The sequence below is a fragment of the Schistocerca piceifrons genome, chromosome 1 (genome assembly GCF_021461385.2).
Source record: "Schistocerca piceifrons isolate TAMUIC-IGC-003096 chromosome 1, iqSchPice1.1, whole genome shotgun sequence".
NCBI classification, from domain to species: Eukaryota; Metazoa; Arthropoda; class Insecta; order Orthoptera; family Acrididae; genus Schistocerca; species Schistocerca piceifrons.
Genome location: NC_060138.1, coordinates 545,444,115 through 545,465,968, shown reverse-complemented (window position 1 = coordinate 545,465,968; position 21,854 = coordinate 545,444,115). Strand labels below are relative to the sequence as shown.

Below are 21,854 nucleotides of genomic sequence, written 5' to 3'. Positions count from 1 at the left end.
TTAAGTCCCATAAGATTTCACACACATTTGAACTTTTTTTTATTTTTTGCTCCTTTTAAAAGGGCACGTCCGATTTCCTTTCCCGTCCTTTCGTAATCTGTGGTAGCGTTCCGTCCCTAATGACCGCGCTGTCGACGGGACGTTATGCTGGAATCTTCCCTCCCTCCCTCCTTCCCTCCCTCCCTCCCTTCCTTTTTTTTGCGAACGAAACCGTGAACCACTCTCTGACGAAATAGGTTCTGGTTTTCCCACGATTACAAAATAATCGTTTGACAATTTATTCTACACAACTTTAGCTGTTGCCTTTTGCAACGAGTATAATTTAATAAATCCTTTCCTTTCTTTCTGTTTGTAGAACTTCGAATGACGTCATTTGTGATTTGCTCCCCAGTAATCTGCCTCACAATCTCAGTGTACACTGATTGCAACCAATAGCATGCAACTCTATGACTCGCTATTACATTGCATCTGCTGTACACATTCCCAAAATTACTGGCAATACTTGTAGTGATGTTTTGTTGTATGTGTCCTACTCTGCGTCGTGTACCCCGATGCATACCTGATAGGTGTTCTTCCGCACGGTGGTAATGCAACCGCTGGGCTCACACACATGCTGCGAATCTAACAGTGGCAATAAAGATGGCATTGTGGTATTGTCTTACTACTGATAATGATAGCTTTGAGTAATAGCTCCAACTCTAATTCGCTTGTGGATGATTTGTAAATGGTCTTATTGTTTTTACTGAAGTGAGCCGAAAAAAAGATCTTTCTTTGGTTAAGTGCACTGCTAAATATGCAAGACACGTCACCTGCGAATTGAAGTTTCTGCTAGTTTGAGGATAAGATTTCTAGTCAGACTGCCACCTACTTTCAGCAGAAAAGAAGTTTGTCGTATGGGCATCTTTGTTGATTTTGCTGTGTACTCACCATTGCTGCATCATTGATAAAACATGTGATGATTTTGCTTCCGGTTCTGCCCTCGATTCATTTGAGAGAAAGTACGAAAATGTCGACTTCGTGTGCAACAACGACGTCTGCAAGATATCACCACTCTCCCCCCTCCTACCCCCTTTACCCCTCGTCGCCTCTTCATCCCGTACGGCTGATTGGATAAGTTTCCAAAAAAATTGATTCGCAGGTGGATTGTAGTGCGAATTCTTTGGTAATGCGTCACCTTTAGCTGCCCCGTCTTGTTGAAAAATGAAGTTATCTTCGTGCATCCTCTGAAACCGCCAGTTCTCTAACATAGCGAGGTAGTGCTGACCGTTAACCGTATTTTCATCAAAGAAGAATGGGCCGTAAACAGATGATCGGGATACCGCACAAAACACATTGCCTTTGGGCGAATCTTGTACATGTTCAATGGCTCCCCCAAATTCGAACATTGTGTTTGTTTACCTGACAACTAACATGGAAAATCGCTTCATCACTGAACACGATGCGTAGTGCGAAAGTGTTATCATTGTCAATAGCTCCAAGAATATCTGTACAAAATGCCATACGTTTGCGTTTGTCATCAGGATGCAGACGTTGTAACAGCTGTAGCTTGTACTGCTTTATAATTAACCGACGTCTCAAAACACGCCACATTGTTGTTGTAGGCAGTTGTAACTCCCGACTGGCACGACGAATTGAATTTGAAGGACTACGTTGGAAAGCAGTTTGAATTCGTGCACCATTTTCTTCAGGAACACGGGGGCGGCCAGGACTCTTTCCTTTACATACACTCCTAGAAACTGTCGATACCATCTGCGAATGTTCCACCCATTCGGAGGAACAATTTGGTACCCCAACCTGAAACGTCTTTGCACTGTAATCACGGAATTGCACTTCGCAAACTCGAGAACACAGAATTTCTGCTGCGGAGTAGCCATTTTAAACATATGATGGTTACCAAGCAAAACAGAAGACAACTGGCTCCTAGCGGCTATTAATATAAACTAGACTAGGTATTCGTTTCTCCAATAGCTGAGCCAGGGCCCAGCGATCGATAGTTTGGACAAAATAATATTTTGTAATACGTACATTCTTTTTCCCCACATGAACCATAGACCTTACCGTTGGTGGGGAGGCTTGCGTGCCTCAGCGATACAGATAGCCGTACCGTAGCTGCAACCACAACGGAGGGGTATCTGTTGAGAGGCCAGACAAACGTACGGTTCCTGAAGAGGGGCAGCAGCCTTTTCAGTAGTTGCAGGGGCAACAGTCTGGATGATTGACTGATCTGGCCTTGTAACACTAACCAAAACGGCCTTGCTGTGCTGGTACTGCGAACGGCTGAAAGCAAGGGGAAACTACGGCCGTAATTTTTCCCGAGGACATGCAGCTTTACTGTATGATTAAATGATGATGGCGTCCTCTCGGGTAAAATATTCCGGAGATAAAATAGTTCCTCATTCGTATCTTCGGGCGGGGACTACTCAGGAGGAGGTCGTTATAAGGAGAAAGAAATCTGGCGTTCTACGGATCGGAGCTTGGAATGTCAGATCCCTTAATCGGGCAGGTAGGTTAGAAAATTTAAAAAGGGAAATGGATAGGTTAAACTTGGATGTAGTAGGAATTAGTGAAGTTCGGTGGCAGGAGGAACAAGACTTTTGGTCAGGTAAATACAGGGTTATAAATACAAAATCAAATAGGGGTAACGCAGGAGTAGGTTTAATAATGAATAAAAAAATAGGAGTGCGGGTTAGCTACTACAAACAGCATAGTGAACGCATTATTGTGGCCAAGATAGACACGAAGCCCATGCCTACTACAGTAGTACAAGTTTATATGCCAACTAGCTCTACAGATGATGAAGAAGTAGATGAAATGTATGACGAGATAAAAGAAATTATTCAGGTAGTGAAGGGAGACGAAAATTTAATAGTCATGGGTGACTGGAATTCGTCAGTAGGAAAAGGGAGAGAAGGAAACATAGCAGGTGAATATGGATTGGGAGGAAGAAATGAAAGAGGAAGCCGCCTTGTAGAATTTTGCACAGAGCATTACTTAATCATAGCTAACACTTGGTTCAAGAATCATAAAAGAAGGTTGTATACCTGAAAGAATCCTGGCGATACTAAAAGGTATCAGATAGATTATATAATGGTAAGACAGAGATTTAGGAACCAGGTTTTAAACTGTAACACATTTCCAGGGGCAGATGTGGATTCTGACCACAATCCATTGGTTACGAACTGCAGATTCAAACTGAAGAAACTGCAGAAAGGTGGGAATCTAAGGAGATGGGACCTGGATAAACTGAAAGGACCAGAGGTTGTAGAGAGTTTCAGGGAGAGCATAAGGGAACAATTGACAGGAATGGGGGAAAGAAATACAGTAGAAGAAGAATGGGTAGCTTTGAGGGATGAAGTAGTAAAGGCAGCAGAGGATCAAATAGGTAAAAAGACGAGGGCTAGTAGAAATCCTTGGGTGACAGAAGAAATATTGAATTTAATTGACGAAAGGAGAAAATGTAAATATGCAGTAAATGAAGCAGACAAAAAGGAATACAAACGTCTCAAAAATGAGATCGACAGGAAGTGCAAAATGGCTAAGCAGGCATGGCTAGAGGACAAATATAAGGATGTAGAGGCTTATCTCACTAGGGGTAAGATAGATACTGCCTACAGGAGAATTAAAGAGACCTTTAGAGAAAAGAGAACCACTTGTATGAATATCAAGAGCTCAGATGGGAACCCAGTTCTAAGCAAAGAAGGGAAAGCAGAAAGGTGGAAGGAGTATATAGAGGGTCTATACAAGGGCGATGTACTTGAGGGCAATGTTATAGAAATGGAAGAGGATGTAGATGAAGATGAAATGGGAGATATGATACTGCGTGAAGAGTTTGATAGAGCACTGAAAGACCTGAGTCGAAACAAGGCCCCGGGAGTAGACAACATACCGTCAGAACTACTGACAGCCTCGGGGGAGCCAGTCCTGACATAACACTACCACCTGGTGAGCAAAATGTATGAGACAGGCGAAATGCCCTCAGACTTCAAGAAGAATATAATAATTCCAATACCAAAGAAAGCAGGCGTTGACAGATGTGAAAATTACCGAACTATCAGTTTAATAAGTCACAGCTGCAAAATACTAACGCGAATTCTTTACAGACGAATGGAAAAAGTGGTAGAAACGGACCTTGGGGAAGATCAGTTTGGATTCCGTAGAAATATGGGAACACGTGAGGCAATACTGACCCTACGCCTTATCTTAGAAGCTAGATTAAGAAAAGGCAAACCTACGTTTCTAGCATTTGTAGACTTAGAGAAAGCTTTTGACAATGTTGACTGGAATACTCTCTTCAAAATTCTGAAGGTGGCGGGGGTAAAATACAAGCAGCGAAAGGCTATTTGCAATTTGTACAGAAACCAGATGGCAGTTAAGAGAGTTGAGGGGCATGAAAGGGAAGCAGTGGTTGGGAAGGGAGTGAGACAGGGTTGTAGCCTATCCCCGATGTTGTTCAATCTGTATGTTGAGCAAGCAGTAAAGGAAACAAAAAGAAAAATTCGTAGTATATATTAAAATCCATGGAGAAGAAATAAAAACTTTGATGTTCGCCGATGACATTGTAATTCTGTCAGAAACAGCAAAGGACTTGGAAGAGCAGTTGAACGGAATGGACAGTGTCTTGAAAAGAGGATATAAGATGAACATCAACAAAAGCAAAATGAGGATAATGGAATGTAGTCGAATTAAGTCGGGCGATGCTGAGGGAATTAGGTTAGAAAATGAGACACTCAAAGTAGTAAAAGAGTTCTGCTATTTGGGGAGCAAAATAACTGATGATGGTCGAAGTAGAGAGGATATAAAATGTAGACTGGCAATGGTAAGGAAAGCATTTCTGAAGAAGAGAAATTTGTTAACATCGACTATAGATTTAAGTGTCAGGAAGTCGTTTCTGAAAGTATTTGTATGGAGTGCAGCCATGTATGGAAGTGAAACATGGACGATAAATAGTTTAGACAAGAAGAGAATAGAAGCTTTCGAAATGTGGTGCTACAGAAGAATGCTGAAGATTAGATGGGTAGATCACATAACTAATGGGGAGGTACTGAATAGGATTGGGGAGAAGAGGAGTTTGTGACACGACTTGACTAGAAGAAGGGATCGGTTGGTAGGACATGTTCAGAGGCATCAAGGGATCACCAATTTAGTATTGGAGGGCAGCGTGGAGGGTAAAAATCGTAGAGGGAGACCAAGAGATGAATAAACTAGTCAGATTCAGAGGGATGTAGGCTGCAGTACGTACTGGGAGAAGCAGCAGCTTGCACAGGATAGAGTAGCGTGGAGAGCTGCATCAAACCAGTCTCAGGACTGACGACAACAACAACAACAACAACAACAACAACAACAACATTCTTTTTGAAACACCCTGTACTATATAACAGATTTTTGGAACCTGTTACATGCTGTTATATCGAAGATGTGTAAGTAGTGTACTAGGAGTAATATGAATTAGAGAAACAGATCAATTTGTATTGGCTAAAAATGAACAGTAAGTAAAACAGAGTAAATACAGTCGCATTATAAAGTTATACATGTGTGTAGATACAATTGCGTCGGTGCACATGACACTTGCATCTTTGCAATGGCCCTCTCAATACTGGGTGCTTGGAAACAGCCTCCGAAAGCGACTGCGGTCAGTTGGTTGGTTGAATGATTAAAGGGGGAAAGGGACTGTATTACACTCGATCTATAATTCACATCTCTCCGACTCGTCTCCATTACTCAATGTCACTTAGGTGGAAATTGATGTTTCGCCGGTTTAGGCACTCCCGGTTCTGCTTGGTGAGGCGTTTGGTTGCACACGCACATTCTCTAACACAAACTCCGGTATACGTAATCGCTCTCTACATTGTCCACTGCAGCAGTTTCATCTGCGCTACCATGTTTTCGTTCGAATTAACGTTGCTGGATCGAGGGGATGATGATTTCGTGTCTTATCCTGGAATATGTTTGACACTTTCATCTTTGGAAATGGCTTCAGCGACATTATTAGATAATGTTAGATTACCTAGACGTTTGTCTCGATATTTCATTATAGATGTCGCAGCGAAAAATGACATCAGGTGATATCAGTTATAATTTTCTGTTGAATCTGTACATGTGAAATTGATATGCGCTGTGTCAGTAAGGCCGGCCGAAGTGGCCGTGCGGTTAAAGGCGCTGCAGTCTGGAACCGCAAGACCGCTACGGTCGTAGGTTCGAATCCTGCCTCGGGCATGAATGTTTGTGATGTCCTTAGGTTAGTTAGGTTTAACTAGTTCTAAGTTCCAGGGGACTAATGACCTCAGCAGTTGAGTCCCATAGTGCTCAGAGCCATTTGAACCATTTTTTTGTGTCAGTAAGTAGTATACAAACACAATATGTACTACACGCACATATGATAGGTGGTCACTAACCTGAAAATGGGGAAATCGATGGAAGTCTGATGACTTTGGGTCGGTGCTTATTGCTTCTACCTGCTGACAACTTTAACAGGACACAAAGCAGTGCGCTGTAGCATTGACAGCGTTGTGGTAGGCACTGTGAATGCAGTGTTGATTACAGCGTACTGGCAATTTGCAAGGCATAGACCGCGCCCTTAAGCTGTGGTCAAAGTGACACCAACTTCGTTTGCAAGACTTCATTGCCTGACGTCTGGTAAGACACGACCGACAGCTTGGTCGTGATACATCCGACTACTCGGCGAAATGAATCCCTTAACATTTCTACAGCTGGAGACTTTGCAGGATAGCCTTTTTTACTAAAGAGGTGATGAATACAAACTTTTCTAAACAGAGTAATGTGCTCTTGCTGAGCTATTCGAACTACAGGACTGATTTTACGAACACGTGATAATAAAGAAGAGAATGTTCTCCACATACTTGAGGTGTACAGTATATTCGCCTTTACATCACTCGCTGTCATTGGTGAATGCAGACAAATAGCATTATAATTTGACTTTCAAAATCTGTACTTACTCTCAGCGGAATTACGTAGGGAAGAAAATTTGGTATAAATCTTAATGTACGTAAATTTCTAGGAAGTGTTATTTTTCATCTCAATGCTTGACTAATGGCGAGATTCCAAACTGAAAATATTTACCTACGAAGGTAAAATGTCACCCTCTCACGTGTAAAATGAACTGTTACGATAAATGAAAGATTTTTTAAAATTTTGTATAGGCGACATTCCAGGAAGTATAGCTCGCACAGGATCCCATGGGCGATGCACAGTGACCAGTTTTCGTCCAAAGCGCTGGGGTAGTTATTCGTTTGTTTGGGAGCGGAGATCGATAAGTGTTTTCCACCTTTCGGTCGGTCACCTTTCTCAGACAATTTTACAGAAAATATTAGGTAAAAAAATCATTTTTGGTTTTCTTATAGCTTTAAATGTCAGGTACGTGATGATGTGCCCGTCTTTTCGTTAATGGTCATAGTTATTGTGATATTTACCTGAAAGTAACACACAGAGCGAAATTCGGGAAGGTGTGCAATGAAAAATAGAGGTCGCTATGATTTTGCGTTTGGGGCATATTACATAAAGTGTTGTTGCGTGAAATTTAGCTAACATATCGAATTTTTCTCTAGATTTGGTAAGAGGCATCTATCTGTCACCAATCTTGAGAAAATTGATCTGAGTAGCGCACTCATTTGCCATCGCGCCGCGCCATTGATACAGCTAGAGTGAAATATCCACAAGACTCCATATATTTCATTAACGGTTTCAGTTATCGAAATGAGATTTTGGCAAATCATAGCATGCAAATTGGACACTATTTCACCGTATCGTTATTATGTAAAACTTCATTATCTACCGTGTTATTTCAGTAACAACAGGCTTTTTTGGTAAAAGATGTAATTTTCAAGGCCCATCGGTAGCTGCTGAAACAAGAAAAGCTATGGGTTTTTGAACAACGTATAAGACATCACACTTTTATTGTACCAAAGATACGCTTTTTCGTAAGCTACTGACTTTATTCTTCCTCAGTTCCTCATTTAATAAGCTTAACAAACCACAGTTTCACAATCGTCTCGCAATTGTGCCCGCACAACGTGTTAGTAAGGTGAGACAGTGTAAGCTGCTCTGTGTTTTGGGAAAAGATGCGAATTTTGGCATTGCAACCAAAGAAATCTATAGGTTTTTCTCAAAATTCGCCACTTATGGTGCTTCTGTGAATGTTACAAATGGTTAACAAGCCAGGGGAAAATGACCCGCTGCATTTTCGGCGGAATTCTTTTTAGATAGTAACGAAAGCAGAGGTGACAGTAGATCTTTTTGAATGGTCACCATGCAAGTGTGGGCGTGGAGTGGCCCCACTTACTATTTACAAATTATATGAACGTAGGCTTCACTTTAGGACGTTCTGTACGACCCCCCCAACACTGCCACTCTCCGCACACATCCCCAGCCGACTGCGCAACTAGCGGCCGAGGTATTTTGCGCACACTATAAAAGAATCATCCATTGTTTTATTTGAAAACTGAAATATTTATTTCTTAAAAAGACTATAAATCAGTGATAGTGTTCGTGTTACACGCTGAAGTGTGCAATACTGAATTACGGCACCAACTAAACGTAAAAAGTGACGGTGACTACAACCAGCCCAGTGACGTAAGTTGATCAGTATAGCTGATGCTGAATTTCGTTCACCGTATCAGACGTTTTGTGAAATTCTCCAGCTGTGTCGTGTTCTGCATGTTTTGTAAACAAAACAGTGGAAATGAAGTGATGTACTGCCAGTTGTTACAAAATGTTTTGTACAGCAAGCTGGGTTTGGCGGTTCATCAGCTGTTGCAATGTATTGTCACTCGTATCTGCTGAAGAAAACAAACGTATTTGCATTCTTCTGACCACTATCCTATGGCAGCCGATGAAGTCTGTCTCAGACCACGTAGCTGGCCGCTGTGGCCGAGAGGTTCTAGGCGCTTCAGTCTGGAACCGCGCTGCTGCCACGGTCGCAGGTTCGAATCCTGCCTCGGGAATGGATGTGTGTGTTGTCCTTAGGGTTTTCAGGTTTAAGTAGTTCTAAGTCTAGGGGACTGGTGACCTCAGATGTTAAGTCCCATAGTGGTTAGAGCCAGTTTTTTTTTTTTTTCAGACGACATACTTGCTACGAACATGGTCGAAAGGATTGGCCAGCTTTGACCGACTGCTGGCGTCGTCCGAAGTCTGTATCAGCGTGACCACAGCCTCGAGCTTCCAAAGTCCGTCACGAAAAGTGCCAAGCAATACGGGGCTATTTTCACTCGTTTTCAAACCTCTATATTTTGTAAAGTACTATGTGTACAAATATGGTTTATACATGAGTAGGACCATAAACTCGCCAAGTTTGCGTTTTGCACTCTTTATATGTTCTATGACATACGTGGAAGCGGTAATCTAGTTCGTTCCATACCTTGTGTGACATCTTGTTCCAGTGATCTTGGCAGTGGACGTATGTAAAGACTGTTCTTAAAGTACAGTCCCTCCCTCTCCCCTCCAAAAGGAAAAAGTCGCTAGACGATAGGTCAGGCGACCTGGTGAGAGTGGCGGGGGGGGGGGGGGGGGGGGGAAGAGGCACTTCATTTTCACTACGCACAATCCAGCGTCGTTTAGGCAGTGGCGAACATTCATGCTCCATTGAGAGTCTGTCTTATTGGGAGATAAAGTTCTCCGATTCACTTGCGGAAACAACCACAAGTGCAACACACCAAGATTCGCGGTACCCTTCATAGTCTTGTCATGGGAGAAAAACCGCCAATAGGGCTGCCTCTGTGACACTGCGCGGAAAACGTTAACCCTCGGAAAATCCTGTTCATGCGCCACAATTGGATGAGTGACGCACACTCTCGCGTTCTGGCGAGTAACCTTTCCACGTAACTAGCAGGCTGGTTCGTCGCTGAATATCAGCTTGTACTCGGAATGTTGATCCCCAAGTGCTTCCTGCGCTGTGATGCAAAATTGAAGGCGTCGGCCGTAATCTTCGGCTCTTAATTGTTACAAGAGCTGCAGACGGTAGGGTGTGAAGTGTAACGGCCTTCCCAAAGTGTTCCGCACGGTTTTTTGCAGCGTTCCACGTTTGAGGCTTGACCGTTGATTTTTTTTTGAACTGCGTATAATACTCCCTCCCCTCCCCACTCCTCGGTTGCATATGACATACTTGGTCGACAGGTACTTTTCTGATATGATACTTGAAATTTTACCGGCGTAAAGAGTACGCTGTGAAGTTTCGGGATTGCAGTTAGATTACGTAGACTACGTGCCACGATATTTCGCCTGGTAACCCAGATATATTGTTCGGTGTTAAAACAGAAACGAAACGAAAATATTCAAACACTAGAATATCTTACACGAAAGCTTAATATACACTAGCGCATGTATTGTAAAATCACTTATCGTCTGGTAATATATTGTTACTGTGAGTGGAAGTTTAACATCTGTACATACCGTATTACAGTGGTCCATTGACACTCAACTGATTCGTACTTAACTGTTTAAAACATGAGAAATCAAATGGAAAACAGTGTTATGGTCTTAAGCATGACGAAAAAATGTCTGTAATGTTCTTTTGCTTAGCAGACGACAGTTTAGATACTGACGCGATGTTCCACCATTTCCCAATGAAGAAAATGTCTATTGGGGTAGACGTAGAGCTTCATTCGATGTACTGAACGTAAATGTCAAATGCTTCTTTAGCATGTGTACGTGATACTCGAGCCGTGGGTTCAGTGTCTACGTTGTCATTATCTTTCTCTCTGTCATCGATTGTTTGAGTTCCAGTGTTAATAAGCTGAGCGTCAATTAAATCTGCTTCCGTTGTGCAGTCAGCGTCAGCTATGATTTAAATAATGAAAACTGCATCAGTTACTTATTTTTTGTTGCGTAACACTACGCGTTTCGAGGATTTATTCCCATTTTCAGGTGCATTTGTGCATTTGTTTACATGAATATGTTTGGTGATGTTTGCATGTGTGATTTTCTGGCTCTCTTCCATCTTTTCGAAGTCAGACGGTATTGTGCCACCTCCATAATAAAAATATCACACACATGCAAATTTCATTTCCACTGTTTTGTTTACAAAACGTGCAGAACATGACACAGCTGGAGAATTTCACAAAACGTCTGATACGGTGAACGAAATTCAGCATCAGCTATACTGATCAACTTACGTCACTGGGCTGGTTATAGTCACCGTCACTTTTTACGTTTAGTTGGTGCCGTAATTCAGTATTGCACACTTCAGCGTGTAACAAGAACACTATCACTGATTTGTAAAGCAAATGCGTGCACAATGGCACTTATTGATGGAGTTGGAAACAAGTTATTTCATACTAAAAGTGATCGAACTATCTCAACTAGCAACGGTCTACTGCCTACTGATTCATGCCGCAGACGATGAGTCATAAAGTCCAGTCCAGACCGTAGCAGTGACCCGTTTAGGTAAACAAACACCAGAATTGGGATGGCGGGTGTCCGACCATCCGAGGTCGGATTAGCGACGTTCTGCTGTCGTAGCCCAGTATCATGCGTATTACGAGAGGGTACCCCAACAAAAAGAAAAAGAAGAAAAAAAGGGATAACACTGCCGTGGGCAGAGCTTGTGTGGTACGCATTTCCGCCGGTAGGCTTATTGTCAGTTCATTGCCGCCTGTGTCGTCGACCTGGTTTGTCGTGTTGATCTGCGGTGATTGCTTTTGCTAGCGCTCTTTTGTTCTTCTTTCTGTTTTTATGATGGCAAGTTCAAGTGAACAACTTGCAGCTGTGAGATTTTGTTTTTACTTAGTAGAAATGCTGCTGAAAGTATTTTAATATTGAGTAGAGCTTACCAACATGATATGGGGAAAATTCAAGTGTACGAGTGGTTTGCTCCAGTTGAAAATGGTAATGTGTCGATTGATGGCAGACCTCGTTCTGAACGTCCATCAACTGCCCGATTCGACGAAAATATTGAAGCAATTCGAGAGCTTGTCCTCAACTTTTATTTGGAAGTTTTAAGAAGATTGCCCAAGACTGTTCATAAACAAAGACCCTATTTGTAGCAGACAGGAGGCTGAGTCTTCCATCAAGACAACGCACTTGCAGACACAGCCCACGCACCTTACAAGCCTGACCTGTCTACGTACGACTTCTTCTTAGTTCCACGTATGAAAAGGGGCAGGAAAGGACAAAGATTTGATAACACTGAAGAAATCAAGAAAAAAAAACGAGGGAGGAACTGCCAGCCATTTCTAAAGATGACTACAAAAATGTTTCGAACAGTGGAAGCACCGATGGGATAAATGTATCACTTGCAATGAAGAGTATTTTGAAAGGGATTAGGTTGTTTCGTAAACAATTTGAAAATATGTAGCTTTTTAAAAAAATCCGTTGTTTCTTTGGATACCCCCTGTAACGTCGACTCGGATCTTCGGTCTTGGCTAACACTCAGTCATAGAGCCACGAGATTATTTCGTATGTATCGGTATCGACGTTACAAACAGAACGTTCATGAACTGAACTCGCGACTTGTGCGAGATATTTACCTCACCAAATGTCGTAATTAAATCTTTTATAATCCATGTTTTATCAGTTGCTATTTAAATATTAATGATAAGTTCAGATTAGTTCCAACGACACCAAATTCCTACAGTCTGGAACCGCACGACCGCTACGGTCACAGGTTCGAATCCTGCCTCGGGCATGGATGTGTGTGATGTCCTTAGGTTAGTTAGGTTTAAGTAGTTCTACGTTCTAGGGGACTTATGACCACAGCAGTTGAGTCCCATAGTGCTCAGAGCCATTTGAACACCAAATTCCCTATAGACTGGTTGTAATCTCAAATCTATAATCAGTCGTAACAGTGTTATTAATTCCTAACGTCAAGGAGTTTCTATATAAGCGCCGAGCGCTTCAGTCAAATAATATCGCAGCACGCTGTCTCTATAAATAATATTGCAAAACTTGAATTATAAATGCGTGAATTGACACGATATGCTGGTTTATTACACAATATTAGTCACTTCCTAACAGAGCCGTGAGGAAGAAGCATTCCCAGGTGTTGGGGAATTATAAATTATAAGCTTCGTAACTATCGCCAAGTTCCATAGTCCATTAGTTATTACGAATGAAATTGTCTATCTGTGTTCACTTCCTAAATAGTGTTAACTTCAAGTTATCCAATTAAAAGTCACTTCTATCTAACATATGCAAGTCCTCTATCTGAATTCTAAATAACGTAATATTTGACGTCAAAGTATCGTTTCACTGCGTCATAGTAGATCGCAATAATCAATTCTGAAAAAACAATCTAATTTCGCCTACATATACGAGCATTCAAAAGTATGACCTGCTTCGGTTAACTCTCGTAACGTAGTGACAATGGCTTGAATTATCCTTAGCCATTACTCACGAATCTCAAAGAGTACTCACACAGAGTATTCTTTGGGAACGTTGGTTCTACTTTGCGAATTTTAATTGTAATCATTTTGCGATTTACTATGATTTTGAATTTTGAGTTTGATTTTACTGGAATCCTATCTTTATTTCGTATGTTAATAAATTACTAACAAGGGAACCTCCCCATCGCACCCTCCTTAGATTTAGTTATAAGTTGGCACAGTGGATAAGCCTTGAAAAACTGAACACAGATCATTCGAGAAAACAGGAAGAAGTTGTGTGGAACTATGAAAAAAATAAGCAAAATATACAGACTGAGTAGTCCATGCGCAAGATAGGCAACATAAAGGAGTGTGTGAGCTCAGGAGCGCCGTGGTCCCGTGGTTAGCGTGAGCAACTGTGGAACGAGACGTTCTCCGTTCAAGCCTTCCCTCGAGTGAAAAGTTTAATTTTTTACATAATCATCTTCGCTCTCCAAAATTCCAGGACATGTTCAGATTTGCTTGGACATATGCAGGATTTGACGGTCTACACACGGAAAAATTTGAAAACGCTAAAAACAAATGTTTTGACAGAGCACAGGGAAAACTGTGCGACTGTGAAACTGTTGCATTCATTTGTTGCAGTTTATGTGACAAACTCGTATGTTTTCATCACTTTTTTGGGAGTGATTATCACATCCACAAGAAAACTTAAATCGGGCAAGGTAGAAGAATCTTTTTACCCATTCGCCAAGTGTACAAGTTAGGTGGGTCGACAACATATTCCTGTCATGTGACACACATGCCGTCACCAGTGTCGTATAGAATATATCAGACGTATTTTCCTGTGGAGGAATCGGTTGACCTATGACCTTGCGATCAAATGTTTTCGGTTCCCATTGCAGAGGCACGTTCTTTCGTCTACTAATCGCACGGTTTTGCGGTGCGGTCGCAAAACACAGACACTAAACTTATTACAGTGAACAGAGACGTCAATGAACGAACGGACAGATCATAACTTTGCTAAAATAAAGAAAGTAAACTTTTCACTCGAGGGAAGACTTGAACCAAGGACCTCTCGTTCCGCAGCTGCTCACGCTAACCACGGGACCACGACGCTGCTGAGCTCGTCTTCTCCTTGATGTTGCCTATCTTGCGCATGGACTACTCAGTTTGTATATTTTGCTTTTTTTTCATAGTTCTACACAACTTCTTCCTGTTTTCTCGATTGATCTGCGTTCAGTTTTTCAAGACCTATCCACTGTGCCAACTTATAACTAAATCTGAGGGGGGGTGCGGTGGGGAGGTTCCCTTGTAAGTATTAGATTCCTGATTCAATTACTGGTTAATATCCAAATAATGGTGTTAACTGGAAATTTGTTTGCTCGTTCATTTTTCGTGGAATTTGGAACTTTTTTTGGGGAAATCTTTGGGAATTTGGAGCTAATTTTTGATTTTCGTTTCTCGTCCGAGGAAGGGGCATTATACCCCTCTACGATGTACCACACCGCATCTAGGTCTTAGTAGAGCAACGTCAAGGCTATCGCGCACATTACTAGTGTATAATAGCATTGGCGAATACGGTCAGGGTTGTGTTCTGAGCGGCGCTTGTGGCGCGGTGTTACAGGTGGGTGGTGCGGCGGCAGCGGCGCAACGTCAGCCTGCCGGAGTCCCGGCTGCAGCCGGCGACGGTGTCGCCCCTGGCGGAGGACGCCTCCGCCCCGGGACTGTCGCGGCCGCAGGAGGTGCGGCTGCAGACGGCCGGCTCCGCCGAGGGCGACGTCGTGGCGTCGGTGGTGTCGCTGCGCATCGAGGCGGAGAAGGTGGAGGTGGAGGACGGCCGCATGCAGGTGCTGGCCGACTCCGAGGTGCGGCTGCGCCTGTTCGGCGTCGCGCTGCGCCCCGGCACCAACATGACGTTCACGCGCGTGGCCGCCGCGCGCGGCGCGCCCTGCAGCTTCCCGCAGCCGGAGGTCTTCACGGTCAGTCCGCCCCCCTCTTTCGCCCAGACACCGGCAAACTCGACGTTCAGATGAGCTCGTTGTTCACGAGACAAACTCCAGTCTTCTTTCTTTCATCCCTGCCTACCTTTCTTCCCTCCTTCCTCCTTCAGTTCCTTTCTAAAGTGTCAGTTTGAGTCTGACCGTTTCTGTGAGGAGACGTTCCTGACACACCAGTCCAAAGTGCTAAGGGGGGTAGGACGTCAAACGGACCGACTTGGAGCAGGAGAGCCACCACAGGACATTTTATTTTCTACTGTCTATACTTTTACAAATAAGTAAAAATTTTACAAATAAGTAAAAATTATCAATATACCGTAATTTTACAAATAAATTCATAAAACTTTGTCAGCATGACCAGGAAGGATTCAGGATTCACACTCATAGCCAGTGGAAGTGCAAAACCATAACAAAATAAATTTTTTTTAGATATGAAATTTCATCATTTTTTCACTTACTGTTGGCTACATTTGTTGCTATAGGTACATTTTTCTTCACAAGTAGGAGAGATTCTTTGATGAATTTTCCACAGCATACAAACCATACTTACAGGTGTATGAAACTCTAGAATTTACCAAATCTATTAAAAACTGTGGTAAAAATTGAGATAATTAACTACAAAATTTGATTTTTTTTCTAAACATAAGTTTAAAACGCAACAGCTCATTCATTTTTTCATAACTTAAATAGATTCTAGAGTTTCAAACACCTGTAAGTATGGTTCGTGTCCTATGCAAAATTCATCGAACAGTCTCTCATACTTATGAGGAAAAGTGTACTTATAGCAACAAATGCAGCCAATAGTATGTGAAAAAATCATGAAATTTCACATGTAAAAAAATTATTTTGTTCGTTTTTGAAGTGCCGCTGCTACGAGTGTGAACCCTGAATCCTTCCTGGTCATGCCGACAAAGTTTTATGAATTTACTTGTAAAAGTATAGACAGTGGAAATTAAAATGTCCTGTGGTGCCTCTCCTGCTCCAAGTCGGCCCGTTTGACATCCTACCCCCATTAAGTGAGGCAACCATCTTCTCAGACTTTTTTTTTCCAGTTGACTCTGAGCTAAAACCTATATGGATCCTGCCACACAGCCCACTGGACGAGCCAGAGTGTCAGGCGGTGATAGGACGCCGCCTATGTGTTACTGGTTCCTGTGCTATCCCAGACACAGCAGTTGCGGCATATTATGCGGACAGTATATCGTGGCAGTCGGCCGCGAACGTAAACAAACGAGAACTTGTACTGCCCGAGGGCAGAGGAGCGGTCCGGGAAAACAAGCCCCACCTCCTTCTCGAAGGGCTGCCATCCTACATCCGTGTTCTGTGCTTCCACGAGAGCAGAACTGACATAACGGTCATAAAGATCGCTGGTATGTTTTGTAGTTGTGAGGGTCACATTCGAATCCCTTTATGCACTGGGATTAGTCTCTTCGCGCATTTCAAATAAGAAAAAATCAGTCTGCAACCCATGGCAAGCTGGAGTAACAAAGCATTTGGGAGAGGCTACAGCGGAATTGTGTGCTGGGGTGGTAGTTCAGGCTTGTCTTCCGGCTGTATCTTAAACACAGTTCAAAACGCTCCCCGCCTAAAACTGCCACGATAGTGTCAGTATAATACAGTGAACTCGTTTACGTTCGAATTGGTATGGCTCACCGGTTTCTACACACTTCCTTGGTTGGTACTTTCTTTCTAGTCGTATTCCTTTTAAATTGGTCCAAGCAGTTTTGAGATAATCGTTAGCAGGACGACAAAGGCGCTGCGGCCCCGCTCTGCATTGTTGCCAAATTTATTCAAGATGACCGATCCAAGGAGGCGCCGATATATGTGGCAATGTCGCAATGACGTCATGTCTGGAAGTTCAGATTTTGACGGAAAATAGGTCAGTTGGGCTACTTCCACTGACCAAACCCACTCCCCTCCCCGCAACCTAACCCCCCCCCCCCCCCTCTCCCAAGAAAATGGTGGGAAGTTCAAATTTTGACAGGAAAAAGGATCACTTGTGCTACCTCCACTAACCCGAGAAAGTGCAGGAAAATAGGTCACTTGGGCTACCTCAGCTAACCTAAATCATCCAGCCACCATCTCTACCTTGTAACTGCCAGGAAAACGACTTAGCCTGTGCTGGGCTGCTGGATAAGTTGGACGTAAGTCTATATTTTGCATACAGTGTTTATTTAAACAATTTCAGTTATCATAGGCAGTAGCTCCATCCAGTGTGTTCACCATGAGGTCCAGAGTCCTACTGACCTAGTACACAGTACTGCCACCAGAGGGCATTGTCGTCCCATGGCGGTCTCGGAAAAAATGGCGGAAAAAGGACTTAGTCTGTGTCCAGCTGCCGGAGAGAGGAAGGAGAGTACTTTATTTACGCTGGAAAAATTTATTTAAGGATGGATTTCACGTAGTTTGTTTTTTACGCTGATGTGCCTGGGGTCACATCACCCCAAGGCGCGCACTCTGGCGTGGCGTGAGAACGTCACACCAGCCTGCGAGATGCTTCCAGCCACGCATGTGTTTCCCTAACTGCCGTTGCAGGTGCGAAGATGCACAGCCTTCGTACCTGCGGTCCAGTGAAAACCTAATTGCCAAGCGACTCACCATCGCAAGTGCAGCTAAAAGGTTGTCAGAGTTATACTGACGTCACAGGTCTATGTAAACAAGAAATAAGTCTCCCTCTCGACGCGATATAGAAACTGTTGCAATGCCTCAAAACTATTTTGTACAGATCGCCATATTGCACTGACAGTTAAACCTTGAAAAAGTGGTCTACAGATCGTCAAATATGGAAAGACACTTACTCGATTACACTGCTCTGCCACTGATGACACTAGCTTGAATATTTCAAAGTGAAACAGATCTCCAACCAGGCTATATATCATCACATATCGTATCGATGTAGTAAACATGCAGTTCGTATCCTGCGCCATACAAAACCTTCGCTTGCGCATCCTGCATATAGCTAGCGACCACCAGATTCTCATACATATATTGCGAAGACTGTTCTACAAAGACTGGGTCAGTTCCCCTCGGCACAAAGGCGTCACTGTTTCTGGCTCCGACCTGCTTGCTTGCTTTCTACACCCATCTCCCTCTTCTGGGATTACAAGAAAACCGGTATTTTCACATGATTTGCCAGAATACTGTACCATTTATGCGATACTTCTCGATATCAAGCACATAGCAATATCGCTTGCACAGTATAATTCAGAAGATAGACTGGAAATTATTTCTCTAGAAACCTGAAACTTTAGCAAGGTGCAGTGTGCTGTAAACCACTGAGTAATTAGAAACTTATCCCATCTGCGAAGATCTTTGTCTGAAAACTCGAAAAAAATACCGGAAACTGGTATTTTCACTCGCGATTACCGATGTCGGTGATATAACAAATTCCATATCATCCCTATAATTTAGAGTCAACTAAGGTGTTTCTCACATCTAGAGAAAGTGCATACATGTATTCCACCCATCTTTCACCTACTAGATGCGCACACCACAATTGAGGTTCTCTCAACCAAATAAAGGCAGAAAATTTGCAGAAGCAGTCAGTCGACAATTTACACCAGGGAATAATGAACCAGCGCAAACACAGGTCCATATTGAATCACAAATTTCCATGGGGAACACACACGATCACGAAAGCTGTACGACACATACTGAGTATTGGTTCACTATTCAGCTGTCTAGAGGACGACACGGTTAAATCAGCTACATTTCTGTACCCCAACTGGTCATTGCATTTGGACGGTTCCTGCCGTTAGCTGGAAATGTGAATCATTCCCACCACAGGCCACCGCCGCCACGTACTCCTTGCACATCAGACAGAATCGTCTTAGGAAACCGGCTACATTATTTGATCGCTACACTTACAAGTAAATGTTAAGGTTGCGGTCTCATTTGGACCACATTCAACAATGAGTGAAGTATCAGAAATACCCTCTGCTCATGGCTGTGGCTCTGGAAACAGAAATATCTCTACCATTCTTATGACTTGACACACTTTTCCAACTAAAAAAAGAATCTTCCATTCCCTTTCTTCGTGGTATTCCATGTTAAATCGCATAGCTTCCTTATGACAGGACAACGCCATTTTATTTGCACATGTCGGAACACACACACACACACACATGCTTTATAAGCCTGATGGTCAAGGCGAAACTATTACTCATCCCCTACTACTAACATGGAAACCTCCCCATCGTACCCCCCGTCAATTGAGTTATAAGTTGGCACAGTCGATAGACCTAGAAAAACTGAACACAGATCACTCGAGAAAACAGGAAGAAGTTGTGTGGAACTATGAAAAAAATAAGCAAAATATGCAAACTGAGTAGTCCATGCGCAAGATAGACAACATCAAGGATAATGAGAGCTCAGGAGCGCCGTGGTCCCGTGGTTAGCATGAGCAGCTGCGGAACGAGAGGTCTGTGGTTCACGTCTTCCGTCGAGTGAAAAGTTTAATTTTTTATTTTCAGACAATTATTTTGCGAAGCTGCACAGGTACACAGAGCAGTATTGTTCACGTGATCGCGTGTCAATTATGAAAGTTCAGGTACTCACACATAATCAACTTCGCTCTCCAAAATTCGACGACATGTTCAGATTTGCTTGGACATATGCAGGATTTGACGGTCTACACACGGAAAAATTTGAAAACGCTAAAAACAAATGTTTTGACAGAGCACAGGGAAAACTGTGCGACTGTGAAACTGTTGCATTCATTTGTTGCAGTTTATGTGACAAACTCGTATGTTTTCATCACTTTTTTGGGAGTGATTATCACATCCACAAAAATCCTAAATCGGGCAAGGTAGAAGAATCTTTTTACCCATTCGCCAAGTGTACAAGTTAGGTGGGTCCACAACATATTCCTGTCATGTGACGAAGATGCCGTCACCAGTGTCGTATAGAATATATCAGACGTGTTTTCCTGTGGAGGAATCGGTTGACCTATGACCTTGCGATCAAATTTTTTCGGTTCGCATTGGAGAGGCACGTCCTTTCGTCTACTAATCGCACGGTTTTGCGGTGCGGTCGCAAAACACAGACACTAAACTTATTACAGTGAACAGAGACGTCGATGAACGAACGGACAGATCATAACTTTGCGAAAATAAAGGACGTGAACTTTTCACTCGAGGGAAGACTTGAACCAAGGACCTCTCGTTCCGCAGTTGCTCACGCTAACCACGGGACCACGGCGCTCCTGAGCTCCCATTATCCTTAATGTTTCCTATCTTGCGCATGGACTACTCAGTTTGTATATTTTGCTTATTTTTTTCATAGTTCCACACAACTTCTTCCTGTTTTCTCGATTGATCTGTGTTCAGTTTTTCAAGGCTTATCCACTGTGCCAACTTATAACTAAATCTGAGGAGGGTGCGATGGGGAGGTTCCCTTGTAAGTATCATACTTCACCAATAACTGGTTACTGGTGATACGAAACAATACTGAGCGAAAATCAGTGGTGGGTGGACGTGTCTCCTAAGTTTTTCCTGAGAGTAGTACCACTGTGTCTTGGAAAGAGAGGCGTAATCGTCTTACAAACCGCCAGATGTTAAAAACACGATCGCAATGACCATGTTACTATCACAATCGGTCTTGGTTCTACAGGTTCTCACAAGTACCGCTAACGTATGTGTTGAAAACTATACAAGCTTTATAAATCGACGTATGGCATAGTGATCGCTCGAGTGTATATTATCAGACCAACAGTGCGAAAAATGTTAGCAATTTTACAGTCATTTCAACACTGAGCAATGATGTCACAGCATGCTTCCCAGTTTCAGTATCATCGCTAAACCATCCCCTCCTCTACTTCGCTAGTACCATTGCGAATATAGATAGATCACTGTGCAATATGTCCATTCATTTTTAATTCTCGAGCATATACATCATCAAAGTATACCAGACAGCGATCTACATATTTCTAGCATCTCGAGCATAGTGCGTAATTTACGATCTCTCTCTCTGTGCAGGTGGGAGTCACAGGGCATTCTTGCATCCTTAGGATAAGGTCAGGGACTGAAAGTCCCCCTCGCACTGTCTTTGACCAACCCTCCCTGCAGCACTGTTACTGATTTAATATGCAGCTGACGAGAAGTAGACCCCCCCCCCCCCCCCATCTCCCAGAACCGTGCTTGAACTCAAACCCACCTTGGGGGAGCAGTGGGAGAATACCCCACCAGGACTCCACAACAGTTTGGTAGCCAGCATGAATGGTTGAAAATGTGCTTTATTACCTGAGGAAGGCATATTCTTTACTGAGAGTCCGTTATCGACCGTTATGTTGGGAAATGAATATGTGAAGATGGTATCTGTTCTTTCGGACTTGCACTCACATTTCTCAAACTCTAACGGGAATCGCTAGATTGGCTGCCGCGAGAAATGAGTATAGGATGCAGGGGCACCACAAATGTATTGTGTGGACAGTAAGTTGGAAATGTGGGTCTCGCGGGGAGCGTGCCAAGAGGTAAGTCCCTGCAGTCGCACTATCCTCTGTATCTTCTATAGCTGTGTCGGATACAGCCGGCACGGTAGCTCAGTG

The 21,854-nt window shown here is 43.1% G+C and overlaps 1 protein-coding gene across 2 annotated transcripts in view; it reads left to right on the top strand.

Moving 5' to 3' along the window:
- The window catches only part of LOC124800079 (unextended protein), a 504,663-nt gene that overhangs the window by 354,640 nt on the left and 128,169 nt on the right, over positions 1–21,854 (top strand). For both annotated transcript variants that reach the window (XM_047262967.1, XM_047262968.1), the window contains exon 3: positions 14,938–15,292. In XM_047262967.1, coding sequence (XP_047118923.1) covers positions 14,938–15,292 — 355 coding nt within the window. The remainder of the gene's footprint in view (positions 1–14,937; positions 15,293–21,854) is intronic.